This window comes from Eulemur rufifrons, chromosome 6 (assembly GCF_041146395.1).
Source record: "Eulemur rufifrons isolate Redbay chromosome 6, OSU_ERuf_1, whole genome shotgun sequence".
Classification (NCBI taxonomy): Eukaryota; Metazoa; Chordata; class Mammalia; order Primates; family Lemuridae; genus Eulemur; species Eulemur rufifrons.
The window spans coordinates 55,872,438-55,894,732 of NC_090988.1; the positions used below are offsets into that span (position 1 = coordinate 55,872,438).

At 37.6% G+C, this 22,295-nt stretch overlaps 2 protein-coding genes across 2 annotated transcripts; one reads left to right on the forward strand and one right to left on the reverse strand.

Moving 5' to 3' along the window:
* Positions 1-1,174: 1,174 nt before the first annotated feature.
* LOC138384074 (olfactory receptor 51H1-like) lies at positions 1,175-4,813 on the reverse strand. Its single transcript, XM_069469342.1, has 2 exons — positions 4,774-4,813; positions 1,175-2,173 (listed from the first exon to the last, which is right to left on the reverse strand). Exon 2 carries the CDS (start codon positions 2,120-2,122, stop codon positions 1,175-1,177), a length of 948 nt encoding a protein of 315 aa, XP_069325443.1. The 5' UTR covers positions 2,123-2,173; positions 4,774-4,813.
* Positions 4,814-19,152: 14,339 nt separating this feature from the next.
* LOC138384834 (olfactory receptor 51H1-like) lies at positions 19,153-20,106 on the forward strand. Its single transcript, XM_069470497.1, has one exon. It carries the CDS (start codon positions 19,153-19,155, stop codon positions 20,104-20,106), a length of 954 nt encoding a protein of 317 aa, XP_069326598.1.
* The last annotated feature ends 2,189 nt before the right edge of the window (positions 20,107-22,295 follow it).

Consider the following 22,295-nt stretch of genomic DNA (forward strand, 5'->3'; position numbering starts at 1 on the left):
GAAAAAAATGTTGTTGAGAGAATTTACTGATACAACCTATACCAGTAAATTGCTAGCATTTTCAGTTAGTATTAACAAAATAAATAATATTATTAATATAATGATGTAACACCTGCTTGCATTGTTATCTGTGTGCATGTTTCTTTACAGAGGAATATTTCAAAGATTGATCCGAAAAGTGCTGCAATTTTTTCTGTATTCTCACAGTGTAGCATCATGACTGGTATTTCATGTTTGTCCAATGTCTATTTATTGAATGGATAAATAATCACCCTCGCAACTTGGTTTCATAATGATTATCACAATTCTTAAAGCAGATATTATCCTCAATGCAAAAGCACATTGCCTTTGATATATTCACTCCACTACATACACTACATTTTTAAACCTCTTCCCTGTGCTGAGAATTTTCACTTGTCTTATACGAGCCCAGAAGTAATTTTATTCAGTAAAGTTTTACTGGATCCTGTAGTACATGGGGAAATTGATGTTACTTGTGTTGGGTCAAAAGTACAAATGCAAAATACCTATTAGTCTCCTAAGTATGTGGCAGAAAATTATAAGCATGATGAATCTGTAAAGGAGTGGTACCACTTAAAAGAAAAGGTATGGATCAAGGAACCACAGCTGTGCCTGCTTTAATTTCAGAGTGGATATCCTTCACCCAATGAATACCTAAACATAAGGTATATATTGTTGATCCTATAACAGTTTTTTTTCCTTTATTTGACGAAAAAAAATATATTCAGATAGCCTGTCCTTTGGCAGGCAGTGCTAAAGGGCTTATTGAATCCTTCTTACTGTAATTAATATTTAATTTAATAACTAATGAAAATATTATTTAATATTATAAGAGTAAACATTTATAAGTATTATCTGGATAAACAGATGATAGATAAATTTTTCTCACTGATGCTCATCTCCAGTTTCAAAAAAGCATATGATATTACTTAATTAGGTTAGATATTGTTTACCAGACACCTAAATGCATACATTCCAAAATAAAGTATATACAGAACAACAATAACCTGTTTTGTATCTTCACCCACAAGCTTTGTCCACCCTTGCATTTTTCCAGATGTGTAGTTTGCGTTGTAACTGCTGCAAATTGAAATATTAATATTAATTCTTCCACTGGCTACTTATTCTGCATCTTAGATGTGATTCCGTTCCACTAGGCCCTGTTCTTTCTTTGGAAAATGTGAATGATCCGTCTTCTTATCTGTTTGGTCTTCACGCTATAGACAATGGGGTTTAGCACAGGCGGGAGTAGCAGGTAGATATTGGCCATGAGTGTGTGCACTACTGGTGATAAATGCTTCCCGAATCTGTGGATCATGGAGGCACCAATAAAAGGGACATAGAAGAGGAGAATAGCACAAACATGAGAGAGGCAGGTGTTGAGGGCTTTGAGCTTTTCAGCATTGGAGGCAATGCCCAGCACAGTCTTCAGGATGAGTAGGTAAGACAAGAGAATGATGAGGGCATCGAGCCCCAATGTGAGGATGACTACAATGAGGCCATACAGGCTATTGACGCGAGTGCTGGCACAGGCTAGCCTCATTATGTCTTGGTGAAGACAGTATGAATGAGACAAGACATTGGAACTGCAGAAGGGTAGCCGCTTTATAAGGAAGGGCACAGGGAAGACCACACAGATTGCCCGGGAGAGGGCAGCTATTCCAATCTTTCCAATAACGTCATGGGTGAGGATGGAAGCATAGTGTAGTGGGTCTCGGATGGCCACAAATCTGTCAAAGGCCATGGACACTAGGACTCCTGATTCTGCTATTCCAAATACATGGATGAAGAACATCTGTGTGATGCATGCATCAAAGGAAATCTCAGGGGCATTGAACCAGAAGATGCTGAGCATGGAGGGCAAGGTGGACATGGAGAGACTCATGTCAGTGATGGCCAAGATAGAGAGGAAGTAGTACATAGGCTCATGGAGACTCTGATCCACCTTGATGACAGCTAGGATGGTACCATTTCCCAGGAGTGTTAATGCATAAAGAAATCCCAGAGGAAAAGCCATCCATGGGTTCTTGTCTGGCATCTCTGGGATACCTGTCAGAATGAAACTGTGGTGGTTGGCAAGCGATGAGTTCAAGTTCATCATGGTGTTCTCACCATTTGGTGATGCTGGACTCTTCCACTTAGCTCACAGCTCCTAAATTGAAAATATATTCCCATATAAACAGGTAAATGGCTTTATGAATGTATAAATAGAATGGCAGAGGGAAGAGTGATACTAAAAACTAGCATCTAAATGTTTTTTTTTTCTTTTGCTCCTAGAAAGTCACACATGATGACCTCCCTTCTCTTTGATTTAATTTTTTATCTGAAAAATGGGGATAAGACTAAATATTAAGTGTTTAGATAGTAGAGAATTAGACTCTTCTTTTGGTAGCTCTCAAAGTTTGGTAGAAAAGAAGCAGCCATAAACAAAGACTTAATAACAGAGTATTTTGCTAAATAAATTTAAAAAACCCCACCAATTTCACACTAGCATCACCTCACACATACCCACACACAATCCCATGGCCATCACAAACCCACATCCACACATATCCATGTGTGTGTGTAAGTGTGTGTAAAGATAGACATGGATCAATTATCTGCCTAGGTATCTATTACACTGTATCTGTAATGAACTGCATGTGCAAAATAGACACATTAGTGGACAATTTGCTCATATTATCATTTAATCCTCACAAATTTCAACAATTTATAATTTTCCATAACCTCATTTTAAAGTAGCAAGGAGCAGAGAATAAAGGTTATTGGCTCAAGAGAATAGCCACAGATAGGGCTTTTTGTTAGTCTCCTAACACACCAGAAATTTTGGAGCCATATTTAAAAGCTCTTCCTTCATCAGATCAGCACTTGACCAATTTCCAAACTTATCTCTAAAACATGAAAAAAAATTATCTCCTTTCTTCCTCTTCCTTGAGCCAATAAATCATGTACTCTATTTCTTTCCAGCTCTCTAATTGATCTTACTGCATCCACTAGTGCCCCATTCCAACACATTCTTCATTCTGAAGTCAGAATAGACTTTTTTCCAAAAAATAGCAAATCAATTTATTCATCAGAAGCAAAATGACTTTAAGGGATCCCATGGTACTTAAAACAAAGTTCAAAATCCTTAGCCTGCAAGGGACAGCAAGATCCAGTGCCTCCCTCTTCAGCACCAACTCATACCATTTACTCTTACCTTTGGTCTATTTAATCCAGCCAAATTTGTAGTCTTTAAGTTCCTGGATCTCACTGAAATATTTCCTGATATAAAGTTTCTATGTTTGTTCTTCCCAGTTCTTTATGCTTTTCCTCACTCCCTGTAAAGTCCCTCTTTGCCTAACCAAAACCTATATCTACCCTTCCCAAGTAAGCCTTTTCCAAATATCCAGGTAGCTTAAGACTCTTTGGTATGCTGTCTTCACATTTCTGGTCTTTTCCTTTTTAAAAGTCAGTACAGTTAGTTACACATTGCATAAGTATTTTTAAATGTCTATCTCTCCTACTTGACATTAAACTCCCTGACATAAAGGAATATTTTCTTGTTCATCACCTCCTTGAGTACATGCAAGGCATATCTTAACTTTTCCATATGAATTGAATGAAGAAATAAAACAATGGATGAGTGAATATGGAGATTGAATGTCAACCTTCTCTCAAGCAGTCATGCATACCCTCAAACCCTTTTCTGATCTTCGGCATGTGGATTAAAAATCTTTAACCAAGGAAAAAAATCTATTTTTCTATGAGGCCACAAACAAAAACTTCAATAGGGAGTCTGTGAGAGATAGTATGGACATCTTTGTTTTCACCGAGGTATTTTTGAGAAAGGAGAAAGATATCTCAAGAGTTGGTGGGGGAAACTCTGAGCTTGGGGTGGGATTAGGCACACAAAACCAGGTGGATTTCCCTGCTCATTTTGTTTCCTGTTTCTCTGATGTAGGATGAGAATTTTCTGTTTGGGAAACATGAATACAAAGAAGTTATCTTGTAGATTCTGATTTCTTAGACACAGAAGATTCTTTGAAAGGGAGTGTAGTCCACTTACAAATGTTGTGTTATGTCTTCCTAACAGAATCCCAGCCTCTTTCAAAAAATATACTTTCATGTTATGTGAAAGCCATTCACTTGCTTGGGTCTGCTGACCCCTCAACCCAAAATTCTGGTGGCTTTCACTTGGGACGAATCATTTGGCTTATCCCTACTGGAGGTTTTCTTGAAAAATCTTTAATATTCTTTGTCTAGACCCCCGGGGCCTGCTAAAACACTGTTCTTCTATGCCAATAGTTGATTGCTGTTTTCCCCTTCTGTGACGCTGGTTTTGACTCTGCTTTTCTTTACCTGAATGTGTTTTACCCTATCTTCTCCTTTTCATCCCCATTCTTATCTCTACCATCTTTCTTCTCCTTTTCATCTTCCTTAACTTTTCGGCCCCCTCCTTCTCTATCTTCCAAGGAAATCCCTATGTATTCTTCCATCCCATCTTTAGTTTATAATTATCCATGCACTATGTCTCCCCCCACAGTCTATGTCTTCTTTTATTCCTAATAATGGCACTTGAATTGTACTTTTTCTTTTCATCTTTGCTTTCCAGCACTGCATGACACTATGTAGACTATTATCATCTGTATTTATCATATTCTTCACTAGAATTTCTGCTAGGATTTAATGAAAAATTTTACATAAATAATTCAATACAGTGCTTGCTTTTATGTAGAGGGCATACAAAACATTTTAAGGTTAATTTGTTACCAGTATCAACCTCTGTGCTCCAGTTCAGAATTAATTGGGCTCCTTCCCTTCCTTGAAACTAGCATGCAGAGCACTTATGAAGACAACTCAAACCTCTGGTGGTGTCTGGGGCCATCACGATTCTGCAAGGATTTCACAACTTCTCTGTAAATAATCCCTTGTGGGGTGTTACACAGTGCCACCTGGGCTATTCCCTAGTCCATCCCCATTTCTCTACTAACTCCAACCCTTCTTTTATCTGTCAGACTGCCCTTTCTGCTGCCAACACTTATCTCAACATTTTCTTCAGTTTGCTTTTATTTGCATCCTCTCAGCCAGTTGTGAACATATACACAATTGCATATGCACACACAAATGCAATCACACTGATTTGCCTCAGTGTGAATGAAGAAATAAAACAACGAATGAGTGAATATGGAGATTGAATGTCAACCTTCTCTCAAGCAGTCACGCATACCCTCAAACCCTCTTCTGATCACTGAGTTTTAAGATTCTAGCTGAATTTGGGTCCAGGGCTTCTGACTCCAAAGCCAGCCTCACTCTCAATGATGAAATAGTGTTATAACTGGCCCTGCAGTAGGGCTAGAGCCTACTGTTGTTTTTGTTTAGAGAGAATAGTTGCCTGAACTCTGTCCTTCAGGAACACAGAGGCAAAGTTCTTTGAATTTACTGGACTTCTTTGGTTTCCTGGGTTGCTATTCCAACATATCACATATAATTTCTTTCATTTGTTTTAATGTATTTTTCTATGATTTTTTTTCATCAATGAGATAATTCTGAAAATTATAGGGCCAGCTGATTACTTCAGTCTGTGCCTTTTTGGGGTCAGTCCTTCATTTGTCCACAGATCCTTTCTATCTCATCTTTATGCCCCCTTTGATCTCATTCATTTTCCTTCATAGGCATAGTCACATTATTACAGAAGAATACAGAATTCAGATATAAAACATTATTTTGGGGATACTTTAGTTCAGTAATGATTGAGAGTGTATGGCAGAAGTTTATCTATTTATTTTAAATTTCTAAACCCATATTTTTCCCAGTGTGTATTATAACCTGAAGGAGAAAACATACACCATAAACGTTAAGGACTAGTGCTTAAATATAAGTGCATCTACATATTTTTGAATAAGAGATTATAAATATGTCTAGAAGCCTATGATTTTTCTGTGTATTTATAGTATTATCATATATTATATATTATGTAATATATTATATAATATATATTATATATCAATATATAATTCTATATGTGATATATATTATAATATATTTTATATATTATATGCTGTATATTATGTATAACAAATACTACATATAATGCTACTACATTATACATATTTCTAATATATACTATGTACTATATATATTTCTATAGATTAGGTTTTAATTTTTTAAACTATCTTTAAGCAACCCTAGTCACTAAGGGCAAAAAGTTAAGGCCGGGCGTGGTGGCTCACGCCTGTAATCCTAGCACTCTGGGAGGCCGAGGTGGGCGGATCGTTTGAGCTCAGGAGTTCGAGACCAGCCTGAGCAAGAGCGAGACCCCATCTCTACTAAAAATAGAAAGAAATTATATGGACAGCTAAAAATATATATAGAAAAAATTAGCCGGGCATGGTGGTGCATGCCTGTAGTCCCAGCTACTCGGGAGGCTGAGACAGGAGGATCGCTTGAGCTCAGGAGTTTGAGGTTGCTGTGAGCTAGGCTGATGCCACGGCACTCACTCTAGCCTGGGCAACAGAGTGAGACTCTGTCTCAAAAAAAAAAAAAAAAAAAAAAAAGTTAAATGACAAGGAAATTCAAGGAATTTTGATCTTGTGAGAGGGCTTAGTGGGGACAGAACTAAGCACACACAAAGTGCTTGATGCAAACTTTCTGAATGCTTAACTGGTGACATGGTCTCCCCTGAGGACATCAGGACTTGCCTCGTCCATATGTACAGAAACCGATGCCACCTCTAGCATAACCTCCTCCAGAAAGACTCCCGATTATTCTAACAGTCAGAGTTTCCTATCATCTGGAACTCTACTCTTTCAAAGGTGTGCCTCTCCATATCTAAGATGGCAAAGTCAGTAGGAAGAGTAGAGTCTGTGAAGTCTGATACATCTTGTTTGAAATCATAGTTTTAATTTTTCAGCTCTTTGATCTTAGGGACAGTTATTTAACCTGCCATTCATTCAGCATTTCCTTGTTATTTATTATTAAACAACTTCCCCTGGATAAGTGCAGCTATTCCTTTCCCTCCCCATCACTATTCATACAGCCCAATATGTCTAGAGGAAATCACACAACCACGTTTACTATTGCTACTTTAAATGTATTTATTTACTAATAAATTTATAACTTATTAACGAAAGTCCTCCTGTATTCCTTCAATGCTTTCAGACAATCATACTTTATAAATTTTCTCCTCCCTTAGATAACGATTTCTTACCGATCGTTTCTGCTCAAGCATCCATCATCTTACCCAAATACTTGCTCTTTGTTGATGACTTTGCTTCTTCCTTCATTAAGAAAATTAAGACGATCAGAAAACAACATCCAGCACCCCACACTACATTTATTCCCCCACTAACAGTGCCAAATATACACTGACTTTGCTGTTACCTTATATTATAAAGATGAGATGAAATATTCATACTCCTTTTCAAAATCCAATTCTCTGGTCTTTACAACAGATTCTATCCCCTGTTGTCTGCTCAGGAACATCACTTCAGCAATTCTGTTTAAGACTCTTTCTCATCATGCAGTTTTTATCTTGTATGCGATTATTTCCACCAGCATCAAACATCTTGTCAGGTTTTTCATCAGAAAACAGAAGCATCCTGCCAGTGTTTGTCTCATTCTTTGTTTTTTAATATAAATATTCTAAAGTGCATGTGTGTGTGTGCGTGTGTGTGTAAGCACATGTGTGGGTATGTATGTGCATGCATATAGACATATATGTGTATAACAGTAGAAAAAGAAGATTTTCTGCCTATTTCAGAGGAATAGATTGGTGAATCTTCTGGAAAAAAAAGATATAAACTGGACAAATTATTTTTTTAAAAAATCTAACACTGTGGAAATTGACCCAAGATAGGCAACATATTGAGAAACATATTGAAAAGCTTATACAGCTTCTTGCAAGAATACTCCTCTCCCACCACTGTCAATAATAAGAATAATAAAATCAAAAGTAGTTTAACCAGGTTTGGGCTGGCTGACAAACCAGCAGCTGTGCTGCCAGAGAGAGTACAGACTCAACTTGGGGTGGAGGGAAAAAAAAAACAAGGTTAAGTCAACTAAAATTGAAAAGCTAAGCACGAAATTAACAGGCAAAATTCACAGTTTTAGTAGCCTGAGTTTGCAAATAGGGGAACACTGAAAAATTTAACAGGGAGAACCTGGAGATTACAGTTATGAAAGGGCCAAGTAAGCTCTTCATGCATCCCTTGCTTTCTGAGAAGCTATTTTAACATGTGGGGGAAACTCAAGACAGCCTGCTGGAAAGTGAAAGCAGAGGGGGACGTGACAACTGGTTGAATATGAAACGTACCCCCACACAACTCACAGATCCAGCAGCCCAGTGTTTCTGACCTAAGGTTCTCAGCAACAGTTTCTGCCCAAATTATTGGCACACCACCAAGATGTATAGACTCACAGGCAATACCTAGGAAGCCAGGCTAAAAAATGGAAATAAAAATAAAAATAATCTGAGAGTACACATCAGTACTTAGTGGGAAACATTTATTGTGAGAAGACAGATTTCACAGTTTAAATTCAGACGAATTACAAAAACTAAACAAAAGAAAATAATAACAAAAACACAACAACTATCTTAAAAGCAATTAAGAACCTAAGGTTTCTATGCTATTGTATTTAAGGTACCCAGTTTTCAACAAAAATCTGTGAGACTTTTCTAGAAATAGGAAAGCATTGTTTATAATCAAGAAAAATAGCACTTAATAGAATTTGACTCTGAAATGTCCCATGTGTTGATTTTAGTGGACAAATAATTCAAAGAATATATTTTAAATGTATGCAGATTATTTTTTAAAAGTTATATTTAAATAATAAAAGGAAATATAGTGATGGTGATTGAATAAATAGATAATCTCCATAGGGAAAATGGGAGTATAAAAAAAGAACAAAATGGAAATTTGAGTTGAAAATTACAATAAACTGAAATTAAAAAATAATCACTAGATGGACTCATTAGCAGATCTGAGATGGCAGAAATTAGAATCTAAGACCTTGAAAATAGATAAACAAAAAAGTAACAAAACAAAATAATATAGAGAAAAATATTGAAGACAAATAAACAGTGTCAGGCATTTGTGGGACATCAGCATACCAACATCTGTATAATGGGAATTCCAGGGGAAAGATGAAAGTGGCAGCATCAATGTTTGAGTATATATAATATTGCAAATATTCTAAATTTAGCAACAAAAATTAGTCTACAGATTCAATAAGTTTAAGAAACCTAAATTAGAATAGAAAGATGTTAACACATATACACATCATAAAACTGCCGAAAGTCCAAGACTGATAACAGCAAAAAAAAAAAAAAAATAATAATAACTCATCAACTTATGGGGTAAAAAATGATCGAATCAACGCCTGATATTTCATCTGAAAAAAAATGGAGGCTGGACGGCATTGGATTGGCATATACAAAGTTCTGAAATGAAAAAAAAAAATACTGAAATAAGAATTCTATATTCAGTGAAATTCTCCTTCAAAATAAAGGGAGAGGGGAAGAGCAAGATGGCTGAATAGAAACCTCCAGGGATTGTCTCTCTGCACAAAACCCAAATTCAAGGACTATCCATGCAAGCAAGCACCTTCAGACAATCAAAAATCATGTGAGTGATCATACTACCTGGCTTTAACAGTATATCAAGAAAAGAGGCATGAAGAGGGCAGAAAAGACAGTCTTGCTTTGCCTATGCAACCCTCCCCCGTCCCCTGGCAGTGCCAACCCAGCATGCCAAGTGGAGAGAGCATCTGTGTGCCTGGGGGAAGGAGAGTGAAGTTATCTTGGGAATTTGCATTGAAACTTAGGGTCACTCTGGCACGAGGGAACACGGCACAGGGCAGAATTCTGCCGGTGCCCATGGAGAGAGCATTTAGACCAGCCTGGCCAGAGGAAAATCCTCCATGCCAAAATCCGAGCTCCGCTAGCCCTTCCACCAGCAGACTAAAAGCAGCCTGGCTCCTACACTAAATTCCTATGGCGGTAAGGCCACAGTGAGGGCTTCAGTCCTTGGGCAATTTCTGTGGCTGTGCAGGTTCAGAGCCAGTGGATTTGGGTTTCACGTGACCTGGTGTGACACCAGCCACTGCGGCCAAGCCAGTACCTGTGTCATCCCTCCCCCAAGTACAGGCAGTATGTCTCAGGGAAAGTTGTCTTCTCTTTGGGGAAGAGAAAGGGTAAATTTCAGAGGCCTTTGTTTTATAACGTAGGTATCAGCTCAGCCATGGTAGAATAAAGCACCAGTCAGACTTCTGAAGCCCTTAAGTCCAGGCCTTCATTTCTGGAAGGCATTCCTGGGCCGGAAAGAAACATGCCGCCCCAAATGGAAGGACCCAGTATGAGCAGGATTCACCACCTGCTGAGTAAAGAGCTCTTGGGCTTAGAATAAACATCAGAGGTAGCCAGGCAACAGTCACCATGGACTTTTGGTGAGAATGGGCTGGCTTCAGGTGTGACCTGGCAGTGCCCTTGTCACTTCTCCCCAACTCCAGCAGTCCAGCACAGAGAGTGAGGGAAGAGAGTGAGAGTTGTTGCCTGGTGATCCAGGGAATTTTCTTGTATCTTACCCAACCTCACGAAGGCAGTACCACCAGGAGTCTGTAAGAGTCACAGCATTACTGGGATTGGGTCATGCCCATTGCTGATAGAGCAGCAGTGACCAGAGACTTAGACCACAACACTCAATTCCACTTAAGTATCTGGAAAGCCTTCTCAAGGATGTGTTCAAACAAGCCCAGAATGCAAAGATTAAAATAAACACCTAACTTTTCAATGCCCAGATGTTGATGAACATCCACAGGCATGAAGAACATCCAGGAAAACATGACCTAACTAAACAAACTACATAAGGTACCAGTGACCAATCCTGGAGCGATACACATGAATTAGCAGCAAGGTTTGACGTTAATATTCCATCAACATTGGAGCATTTGAAACAAATTGGCAAGGTGAAGAAGCTGGATAGATGGGCACTGCATGAATTAAACAAGTGTCAGAAGAGAAATCATCTCAAAGCTTGCCTTTCTTTGCTGTCATGACATAAAGGTGAGCCATTTCTATGCCATATTCTTACATGTGATGACAAATAGATTCTTTTTTTTTAATTTCAGCATATGATGTGGGTACAAAAGTTTAGGTTACATATATTGCCCTTGCCCTCCTCTCCCCTCTGAATTTTTCACAATATTATGGGGGTACTAACATTTTGGTTACATGAATTGCTTTTGTACAGTTTGAATAAATGTTCTAAGTGTATCCACCTCCCAGATAGTGTGCATTGTACCCGTTAGGTCTGGATTTCCCCATCCCTCTTCCTCCTCCCACCTGTTTGATTTCCATTGAATTTTACTACCATATGTGCACACGAGTGTTGATCAATTAGTTCCAATTTAGCAGTGAGTACATGTGGTGTTTGTTTTTCCATTATTGTGATACTTCACTTAAAAGGATGGTCCCAAGTTCTATCCAGGTTGTTACAAAAGGTATTAGTTTCATTTTTTTTAATGGCTGAGTAATATTTCATGGTATACATATACCACATTTTATTAATCCACTCATGTATTAATGTTCACTTGAGTTGTTTCCACATCTTTGCATTTGTGAATTGTGCTGCTATATATATTACAGTGCAAGTGTCTTTTTAATAAAATGTTTTTTTGACCTTTGGTTAAATACCCAGTAGTGGGATTGCTGGATCAAATTGTAGGTAAACTTTCAGTTCTTTGCAGTATCTTCATACTACTTTCCATAGCGGTTGAACTCGTTTGCAGTCCCGCCAACAGTGTGTAAGTGTTCCTTTCTTTAACATCCATGCCAGCATCTACTGTTTCAGAACTTTGTGATAAAAGCCATTCTCACAGGAGTTAGGTTATATCTCATTGTGGTTTTGATTTTCATATTCCTGATGATTAGAGATGTTGAGCATTTTTTCATATGTTTATTGGCTATTAGTCTATGTTCTTTTGAAAAGCTTCTGTTCATGTCTTTTGCCCACTTTTAAAAAATAGATTCTTTTTGACAATCACAAGTGTTTGGCACAATGGTTGGATAAAGATGAAGTGCCAAAACACATTCCCAAACCGAATATTTATGAAAAAATGCTAGTGGTGTCTATTTGGTGGTCCAGCACTGGTATTATCCACTACAGCTTCATGAAACATGATCAGTGGATTACAGGAGATGTCTACTTCATCCAGTTGGATGAAATGATGAGGATGTTTTTGATTAAGCAGTGGAGATTGGTCAGTAGAGACTGGCCAATCCTCTTGCAAGACATCGCTTCACCACATGTTGCACAAACCACGCTGCTCAAAGTACAGAGGCTGCACTTGGGAACACTCTGTCATCCACTATATTCACCAGACCTTGCACCAGCTGATACCAGTTCTTCCAGGCTTTGGATCACTTGCAAGGACGAACATTCAATTCTCAACAAGCTGTGGAAAACTCCTATTGTGATTTCATTGTCATTAGCTCTACATTCTTCTTCACTGCTGGCAAACACAAGCTAACATTAACATAGTTTAGGTGCATACTTGGATTAATTGTACTGCTTCTTGTAAGAGATATAATAAATGAATGTTTGATTCAAAACAGTACATTTCATATTTAATGACCTGAATGAACAATATTTGATTCATGAGAAAGTGGCTATAATCAACAATAAGTTAGGGTATAGTTTAAAATAACTAAAAGAACAGAATAGAATTGTTTCTAACATGAAGAAATGATAAATACCTGAGGTGATGGATACCCCAATTAACCTGATTTGATTAATTCATATTGTATGCCTATATCAAAATATGATATATACCCTATAAAGATGTACAATTATTATGTACCCATTATAATTAAAAATTAAAAAACTAAATTTAAAATAAATTTTTTAATAAATATAAATCTGAAGATTTTATTGCTAGAAAGTCTACTTGACAGGAAATGGTAAAAGAGGTACTCTTGGTGAATAGAAATGACACTAGGCATTATCTTGAATCCAAAGAAGAAATAAACAACATTGAAAATGACAAATGTATAGGTAATAGAAAAGACTGCATATGCAAATAATGTATTACTTTTTAGTTTATTTAAAAATACAAGTTGCTTAAGTAAATAATGATAACATTGAATTATTTGGTTTATGATGTGTAAATGCAATAGGTATAAAGTAATTTCATAAAGGATGGATGTATATTGTAGAAAATGGATGTATATTGTAGAAAATTTGCAATATTTTACTGTGAAGTGAAAAGTAACAAGGTTAAAGATGCATTTTCTATATGTTAGGGTAATTATTAAGAAAATAACTCAAAATATAGCTAATGAAGTATCAATAGGGGAATTAAAATGTCACAATGAATGGTGATGGATTCGATTTTGAGAAAAAGGGCAAGGCCTGAATTTTGGTTTGGGCACCTAGGAGGATTGTGGTATAACTAGTGTGATTTATTGAAATTAACCTTAGGCACATAGGAAGAAACAGTTTTTGTGTTTCTGTTTTACAGTATTTTCCATGTGAAATTTGAGTTTCTTATTTGATATCAAGTGGAGTTATCAAATAAGCAGCTGATAGGGAGATCAAAGTAGAATTACACTTACAGGTAATAAGCATATAATGATATTTAAAGCTTCATCAAAAGCTTTTTAAAAGTAATATTTAAAATACTACTCATTGAGAGAGTGGAGTTCAAGTATAGGGGAAAAGACCAAATAAAAGACACAGCAACATTTTGTGATCTAGGAAGAAGATAAAATCATCACTGGATATTGAGAAGTGGAAATTAAAGCAGGAGGAAATATCAAACAAACCGTTTCACAGAAACCAAGAAAAGAAAGTAATTCAACATTGTAATTTTGCACTGTATTGAATCCTGCTGAAAAGGAGAGTAAGATGAAGAATGTTCTCTGAGTTTAGCAATAAGCAGGCCATTGATGACATCTGCAATACAATGTTCAAAGGCTTTGCTGTGAAGCCGTAAAAAGAATGGAGCGATAACTAAAAGGCACGTGAAACAAAGGTAAACTATTCTTTTAACTTTTTTTAAGAGAGAATTTTAAGCATTAAGCCCTAGAGTATAATTGTATGCTGATTTAACTAGTGATGCACCATTCATACAGGACCCGAGATTAATTCAGTTTGCATGGGTTGCCCTCACAGGTTTGCACTGGGGAAAACCAGGTCCTCTGAGACCATGACAAAGAAGAAGACTTGCTCAGAAGCCGGAGTCTGTCTGGACTTGGCCCTGGGGGCATCTCCGGGAAGTCAGCCTCTCAGGTTTCCATAGGATCACTCCAGAGGAAACTGGGATCTGCCCTAGCGTTACTGCTTTTAAGTCTCTGTGCTACTGTGGCTGTCAGCATCAGAAAAGACACGCGCTTCCCAGACCAGGCTCTGGGTGAGTTGGGGAGAAATCTTAGGTGCTTTCTTTGAGGGTGCTGTCACAGAATGGAGGGAACTGCAGTATGGACACTTCATAGAAAAATGTAAAGGTCAGCATTGAGTGGTGGGAGTTAAGGAGGTCATGGCTGAACTCAGTCCACTGTTTTGTCTGGAATTTGAATTTAATAGGAGAAATTGCCCCTGTGGCTAAAAGTTGATCCTCTTCTTTAGAAAAAACCAGAACTTCAAAGCACAATGATCAGAGTACCTGGATTTAACTTTTAGTTTTGAGATTTGGGTCAAATTAATTAACTTCTCTCACTTTTGTTTTTCTAGTGCATGCAGTGGCAATAATAATAGTTCTTTTCCCCTAAGCTTTTTGTATCGTTAAATGAGATAGGACATGTAAAGGGCTAAGAACAGAGCCTAGAACAAAAATAAGCAATCAATAAATATTAGATATTTTTATACTTAAAGGATTAAAATAATTTTAATATGCCTATCCATTATTTTTTCCATTGTCTATCATATAAGGTTATTGCTTGTGCTTTCTACATATTTTTAAAGAGCCCAGAATGACCACAGTGCTCAGCAAGCATTATTTTTTTCATTTCTTTCTCCTTTTTCATTAAAATAGAAATAACCCTTCTAACTGTAGATGTGGGAATTAAGTGGAAAGAGAAGTATCTTATTCTGCCAAAGGCTAATTAGTGAAATAAGAGTCCTGCAGATTGTTGCCCTTTCCGCCTAAGTCCCAGATCAAGTCCAATGACAAATACATTCCTTCCCCAAGTGAAAGATCAATCCTAGGCTCCCCCATGAGACAAATCCAAAGGGCCTTCTCTTCTACTCTGCACCTGAGATCCTTTCAGAGTGTAGGATGTTCATGCCTGTCCCTCAGAGAGCAGCCATTCCACCTTTCTGCCTGTGTCGAAAAAGTGTTGAACGGTAGTTCCATAGTAGATGAAAGCAAATGACTCTCGATGCCCACCCCTCCCCCACCTTCAGCTACAGAAGCTCCTGCTCTGTTGCTGTGAGGAAAGCTCAGGCCGGATCTTCTCCATGATATATCACTATTATTGAGGGAGATAGAATTAAGCTGAGTGCAGCTGAGAAGACAAGCTCCACATATTGACCCATGTATAAAGCATGCCAGAGTTCAACTTTAGGCACACAGTGCATTCATGTTGCTGATCTTGCTTTCAATGTGTTCTTTGCTAGGGGGTCTTAGAAGGAAAAAAAAAAGAAAACGGTTTCTCTTTTTGGTCTTCTGTTCAATCACGCTAAGTCTGGTACTTAGTAGGCATTCAATCAATATGAAGTAATTAATCAATAAATTAATTGAACATGAAAAGGTTTTTTCTGAGTTCGTGAGATATTAAGAAATCAAGAGCCTAGTTTGCTATTCTCATTCTAAATCCTGGAAGAGTGGCACTGGTCTTTGGGATTAAGCTCCTTAGATTGCCAGTGCAGTGTTTCTTTTGTGGTTGCTAGTTCTTCAGAATCAATTTTCCTTCTTATTCTCTTGTTATTATTGATTGTTTACTACCTTTGACTCCTATTCACGTACCATCCTTTCATCTCTCATTTATCCAGGACCTGCTTCCTCTAAATTTTTTACAGTAAGCAGTAATGGTTAAGGTGCAAAGTCATTGAGAGAGATCTACAGAATCCAACATCTTGAGCCTTGCAACAGCCACCACTTGCAAGCCATGGATTTCAGTGTTGGGATAAATTGGTTGAGGGGGGGAGAGATATTAGCAATACAGAATTTTGTGGAAATATGCAAATAATATATGGGTAGGTTTGTACATAAATTTAACAACATGTAAATAGATTTCAGGACATAAATATTTTTAGAGATAATTTTTATACTTAAACAAACATTACCAAAGTTATGGATAATGATGAACATTGAATATAGCTAAGCTTTAGTGAGTGTTTTATATTTCCCTGATGCTTATCTAAGTGCCCTATCAATAGTCCTAATGAATACTCTTAACAACTCCATGGTAGATACTATTATTTTCATTTTCATTGTAAAGAGGTGAGGAATGAGCACAGAGATTATTAAGTAACCTGTTCAAGGTCATACAGCCAGGATTTGAACCCAAGTAGTCTCTCTCCAGAGTCTTTAGTTTTAAAGCTATTTTCCTTTTCAAATTTCCAAAAGAGAGACAAAGATAGAGAGATATAGATAAAGAGAGACAGAGGTTATGCAGTATATAAGTGACAGACCCTTGAATCCAACTGGACCGAGAATTTGTCAAGAGGTCAGGTAGGATGTTGCCATACTTTAACCCGGCAGTCCGCAGTCCCGACTTTTCAAGTTTCAATAGCATTTTCTTTAATGATAAAAACATTCTACATCTGCACTCTCCAATCGCAATACAGTAGCCACTAGCCACATGTGGCCATTGAACACTTAAAATATAGCTAATACAACTAAGGTGAAATTTTAACTTTAATTAGTTTAAATTTAAATAGGCACATGTGTCTAGTTCCCACCATATTGGACAATACAGCACTAAACTACTGATTCCCAAGAAATTTGGGATAACTCTTTTCTGCTTCCATTCATTTCAAGCATTCATACTTTCTGTTTTTTGTGTCTACTCTGGATTTTGTCTAGTGGCTTTGCTCCTTTCTGTGACCCAGGTTCATATTTCATGGTTTTTTTTTTAAAAAAAAATCCTTTAAGTCTGAATTCTAAACTTGGGTCCATGATGGTTTTCAACAAAATGAAAATTCACTTAATATTTGTGCAAAACTTTGCTTGTATTTGTGCATGTGCTTGTGTGTTTCTATGCACATTCTCACTTGGGAGACCCCTTATGAGATTCTTTGAAGGGTCATGATAAAACAAGGTTAAGAGTCACTACAGCACTGCTCTTTCTTTTATTCCTGAACCCTCTGTCAGCTGTGGCTAGAATGGCCTAAAAAGGTGATTGCCTCAGATGCACGTTTAATATATATTCTTAAAGACAACAGCACAAAATTGAAATGGAAGAGAATTGATTGTGTGGTACTAAGATTTTAATCTTGATCTTTGTCACTGTAAGCAGTGGGTCTGAATGTCTAGAATAGCCCATAGATCGACACAGGCCTTACTCAGAGTTATAGTGAGAAATGTAGGTGCTGCTAACTCAAGATGGAGTTTATTAGAGCAGCCGTGTGATAGCATGGACTGAAGAGAATGAGGGTTCTCTGTGGAGGGACAGGGAAAGAAGTCCAGATGAGTTTGCAACACCAGGGGTAATGACTTTACTAATCTGAACAATACTTGAACCTCTCTTTTTGGAAACTCTTTATGAATGAATTTCATCTAGCTGAACCAGCTGTTAATCGCAAAACTTGCAATATTAAGAGGTTATTCTGTTCCCTAAGGAAGAGAAAAATGAACCTCAGAATCCTTTTCCAGATGCACCTTAGGACAAAAAAATCTAATTGCAATGAAGAAAAAAAACATGTCTTTTTGACAGGGCCTGAGTAATTGAGACCAGCAATAAGAAGACTTGGAATGTTTCAGAAAAGGGACTAAGGCAACTCTACTCTGGTTCCCAGGTATTCATTTTCTACTATTGCTATAAGAAATTAGCACAAACTTAGTGGCTTAAAGTAACATGTACTTATTATGTAACAGTTTTGTAGGTCAGAACATGAGTCTCACTGGGCTAAAACCAAGGTTTTAGGAATTCCTTTCTGCAATCCTTTCTGGAGACTCTGGAAAAATTCTCTCCTCTTCTCTTTACCAGCTTTTAGAGCACACGCACATTCCTTGACTTCTGGTTCTCTTCCCTCATCTTCAAAACCAACAAGTAATGTCCAGTCCTTCTCATGCTGCCATCTCTCTGGTTTTTTGCAGCTGGGAAAGTTTCTTCACTTTTAAGTACTCATGTGATTAGATTTGACCTACCTGGATAATCCAGGATAAGCTTTTCATATCAAGGTCCTTAACTTTAATTCCATATGCAAATTCCTCTTTGTCAAGCAAGGTAACATCTTCATAGGTTTCAAGGATTCCAATGTGGACATTCTTGGGAGCTATTATTCTGCCAACCATAGTGGGTCTTTCTAAGGTTCCTTGGGGGCCAAGGTGACTTCTCCCTCCCTCACATGTTTCAAGCTCAGGTACTTTTACTACCCATAGACCCAGGAATGCAGAAGATCAGAGCTTTAAATTCCTTAAAAGGTATCTTTTCTCCTCCATCCCACATCATGCAGGTGGAGAAATTGAGTGCCAAAGAGGGAAAGGATCATATCTAAATCACAACAATTTAAGATCACAATCAAGATTCACATACATACATATACACATGTGTACATCTGCACATCTGGGTTTAAGAACAGCCCTGGAGTTTGTAATCACTAACATTTTCTTTATGGGTATTGATGTTGGTGTTTATTATACACATAAATGCACAATGCCAATTTTTTTCTCATTATCGCAGCCTGCAAGACAGCTAACTCCTTGATGTTTTCAAATGATTTATATCCCCCTTGGGGGCAAATGCTAATTGAAGTTTTTTTTTTCTTTCTACTAAGTATTTTAGCATTTTATGAACAGTAACAGAATTCTTGCTTCATGAGGCATATCCATCAGTTTTTGTATCAAGCTGTGAACATGGATGTGTTAGAATAATATTTTAATTATTCTCTCTTATGGCTACCATCTAAATACTTATTGTCACTGATTCCACTGAAGGATGTTTGACTTAATGAGCTCTTCTTTTTTTGTCTAGTCAACCACTGTTCCACTATGTCACTGCTCAACCAAACTGCTGATAACCACCAGACCTTCTTCACTCTGACTGGAATTCCAGGAATGCCAGAGAAGGACTTGTGGATGGCCTTGCCCCTCTGTCTTCTGTACAGCACCACGTTCCTGGGCAATGTCACCATCCTTGTTGTGATCAAAGTTGAGCGAAGTCTCCATGAGCCCATGTATTATTTTCTGGCCATGTTAGCTGCTACTGACCTTAGCCTTTCACTATCTTCCATGCCCACCATGGTCAGTGTTCACTGGTTCAGCTGGCGTTCGGTAACTTTTAATGCCTGTATCACCCAGATGTTCTTCATCCACACCTTTGGGGTAGTGGAATCAGGTGTTCTGGTGGCCATGGCCTTTGATCGCTTTGTGGCCATCCGATTCCCTTTGCATTATGCTACCATTCTTACTCATGGCGTCATTGGCAAAATTGGAGCAGCAGTCCTGCTGCGGAGCGTGGGGGCTGTGCTCCCTCTGCCTTTCCTCATCAAAAGGCTACCTTTCTGCCACTCCAATGTCCTCTCCCATGCATACTGCCTTCATCAGGATGCCATGAGGCTTGCCTGTGCTGACACACGTGTCAATAACATCTATGGCCTGCTAGCTGTGATCTTCACCATTGTATTAGATGCCTTAATCCTCTTGGTGTCTTACTTTCTAATCCTCCAGGCAGTATTGGGCATTGCTTCCTGGGAAGAGAGGCTCAAGGCTATCAACACCTGTCTCTCTCATATCTGTGCAGTGCTGCTTTTCTATGTGCCTCTCATCGGCATGACCCTGGTTCATCGCTACGGGAAGCATCTGTCACCACTAATACACACATTCATGGCCAATGTCTACCTGCTGCTCCCTCCTGTGCTCAATCCCATTGTTTACAGTGTTAGGACCAAGCAGATCCGGCGGCGCATTGTCCAGGTGTTCTGTGGGGGCAGGGTTGGCCCTTAACAGCATCTACTCTTTCTGTGCAAATGTAATCAACCCAGAGAAGAGTATCAAATGCAGCACTGTTCTATAGAAATTCCTGCAGAAATGAAAATGTTTCATATCGCTGCTGTTCAGTACAGTAACCAGTAGCCACACATGGCTATTCAGCACTTCAAACGTTGCTAATACAAGTGAGGAACTGACTTTTAAATTTATTTAATTTTAGTTAATTTAAATGTAAATTTAAATAGTCATATGTGGCTAGTAGCTACTGCATTGAACAGTACAAATATAATGGATTGTGAGATGACATTATATAATGGTTTTGATGAAAGCAATAATTTATTGCAGCTTGTTAAAAATAGGAACTTTTATACTTAAAATGGTATATAACAAGTTTTTAAACATTTATGCACAATAAAATTTGGTATATAGTTCTGTAAGTTTTGACAAATACATAGAGTCATCTAACTACCACTGAAGCCAAAATATAGAAAAATGTTATTACTCCCCCAAATTTCTTAATGCTGCCCATGTGTAGTCAACAGCTCTATTTACACTCAGCCTCTGGCAAACACTTAGTGGTTCTCCTTCCCTGTAATCTTTTTCAGAAATGTCATGCAAATGAATCCTTGCAATAGAAATATATAGTCTTTTGTGTCTGGTTGGCTTCTTAATATAATGCATTGATATTCACTCATGTTGTTGCATGTATTGGTGGTTTATTCCTTTTTATTGCTGAGTAGTTTTCCATTGTATGCCATTGTTTAATAAGTTTTGTGAAAAATATTTCCAGATTGTTCTTGCTCCGTTATAATCACTCATTTAGTGCAAAACATAAGACATTTATTTTATTTTGCCTTTATTTATAGATTTTATAAATATGAGGTGAGCATGTGTGAGTGGTTGCAAACAAGAAAGAAAAATATTTAAAAAATCATGTTGAAAATATATGAGAGCATGGTGCATTTAAAGAGTTGGAAAAATTAGAAATTCTTTGTGTGCTTTAGATGCTAATTTCAACCTCACTTCTGTCCAGAGGGCTTTTCTGATCTGCCTTTTAATTTGTCACAGTTTCTCACATTGTACTTCGATTATCTAACAAATATCTTCCCTGTTATTCTATATGCTCCATAAGAACAGGGACCCTTTTATTCCACTTCATTGTATCCCACACATTTAACATAGTTTCGAACATACAGTAGACACTCAATATATATTTTTGAATTAATGAAAATTGTACTTTATTAATATTGATTTCATGCTTCCTATTCTTTGTGTTCTCATTTAATATTCATAAATCTCATTTGAAATTTTCAGAGTCACTCATTTTAGCTCACAGGAACCAGGGGAAAGCAGTGGTGTTTACATATGAATCTGAGCACTGCTTAATGTATAACTTCATGGAGTTACCCAATATTTCTGGATACTAGTAGAGATAAGCACTTTTGCTCGGTGTGCCTCATATGGATATAGTGAGCACATAGATGGAGAAATGTTTCAAGAGTATAAAAAGCAAGGGAAGTTAGACATGAGCAGGATGATTGATTCAGATTCACTACATACTCTGAAAAGTTGGATTCTGGTCAAAATGAGGCTTAAAAGAGGTGTGCACATGCAGTTGGGAATCAAACAGTAAATAATGTGGATAGATTGAGACCATGTAGTTAAACCATATTTCTTGAAGATATGAATAGAAAGAGTTGACTGAAGAAGGTAGTATGACATATTGGTTAAGATCAAGAGCTTTGAAGTAAGATAGACATGGTCTTGCATACCAACTCTGTAACTTGCTAACTTTTAGATGGGTAAAGTTATTCAAAACCTCTGTGAGTTTCACTTTCCTCAGCTATGAAATAATGGACAATAATACTTAGCTCATAAGGTTGAGCATGAATAAATAAGACAATGTATTTAAAGGGTATAGTGCAGTTTCTGTCATATATTACGTGTTCGTCAAATGTTAGGTGACTTATGCTTAGAAGGTAGGTGGGCTGCTGACATGATTCAAACAGGAAGGCTTCATAGGAAGGGCTCCTGTGTCAGAGGAGGCACTTGGGAATGGCCAGGGGGATAACGAGAGATGTTAGAAACAGTACATATGGCAAGCAGAGAGATGTCTCCTTCTGCCCTCTCCTAATCCAGCTCTGACATTCAGAGAGCCTCTCTGGCTGAAAATCTGTAGCCTAAGGCTGGGGGAAGAGGAATGG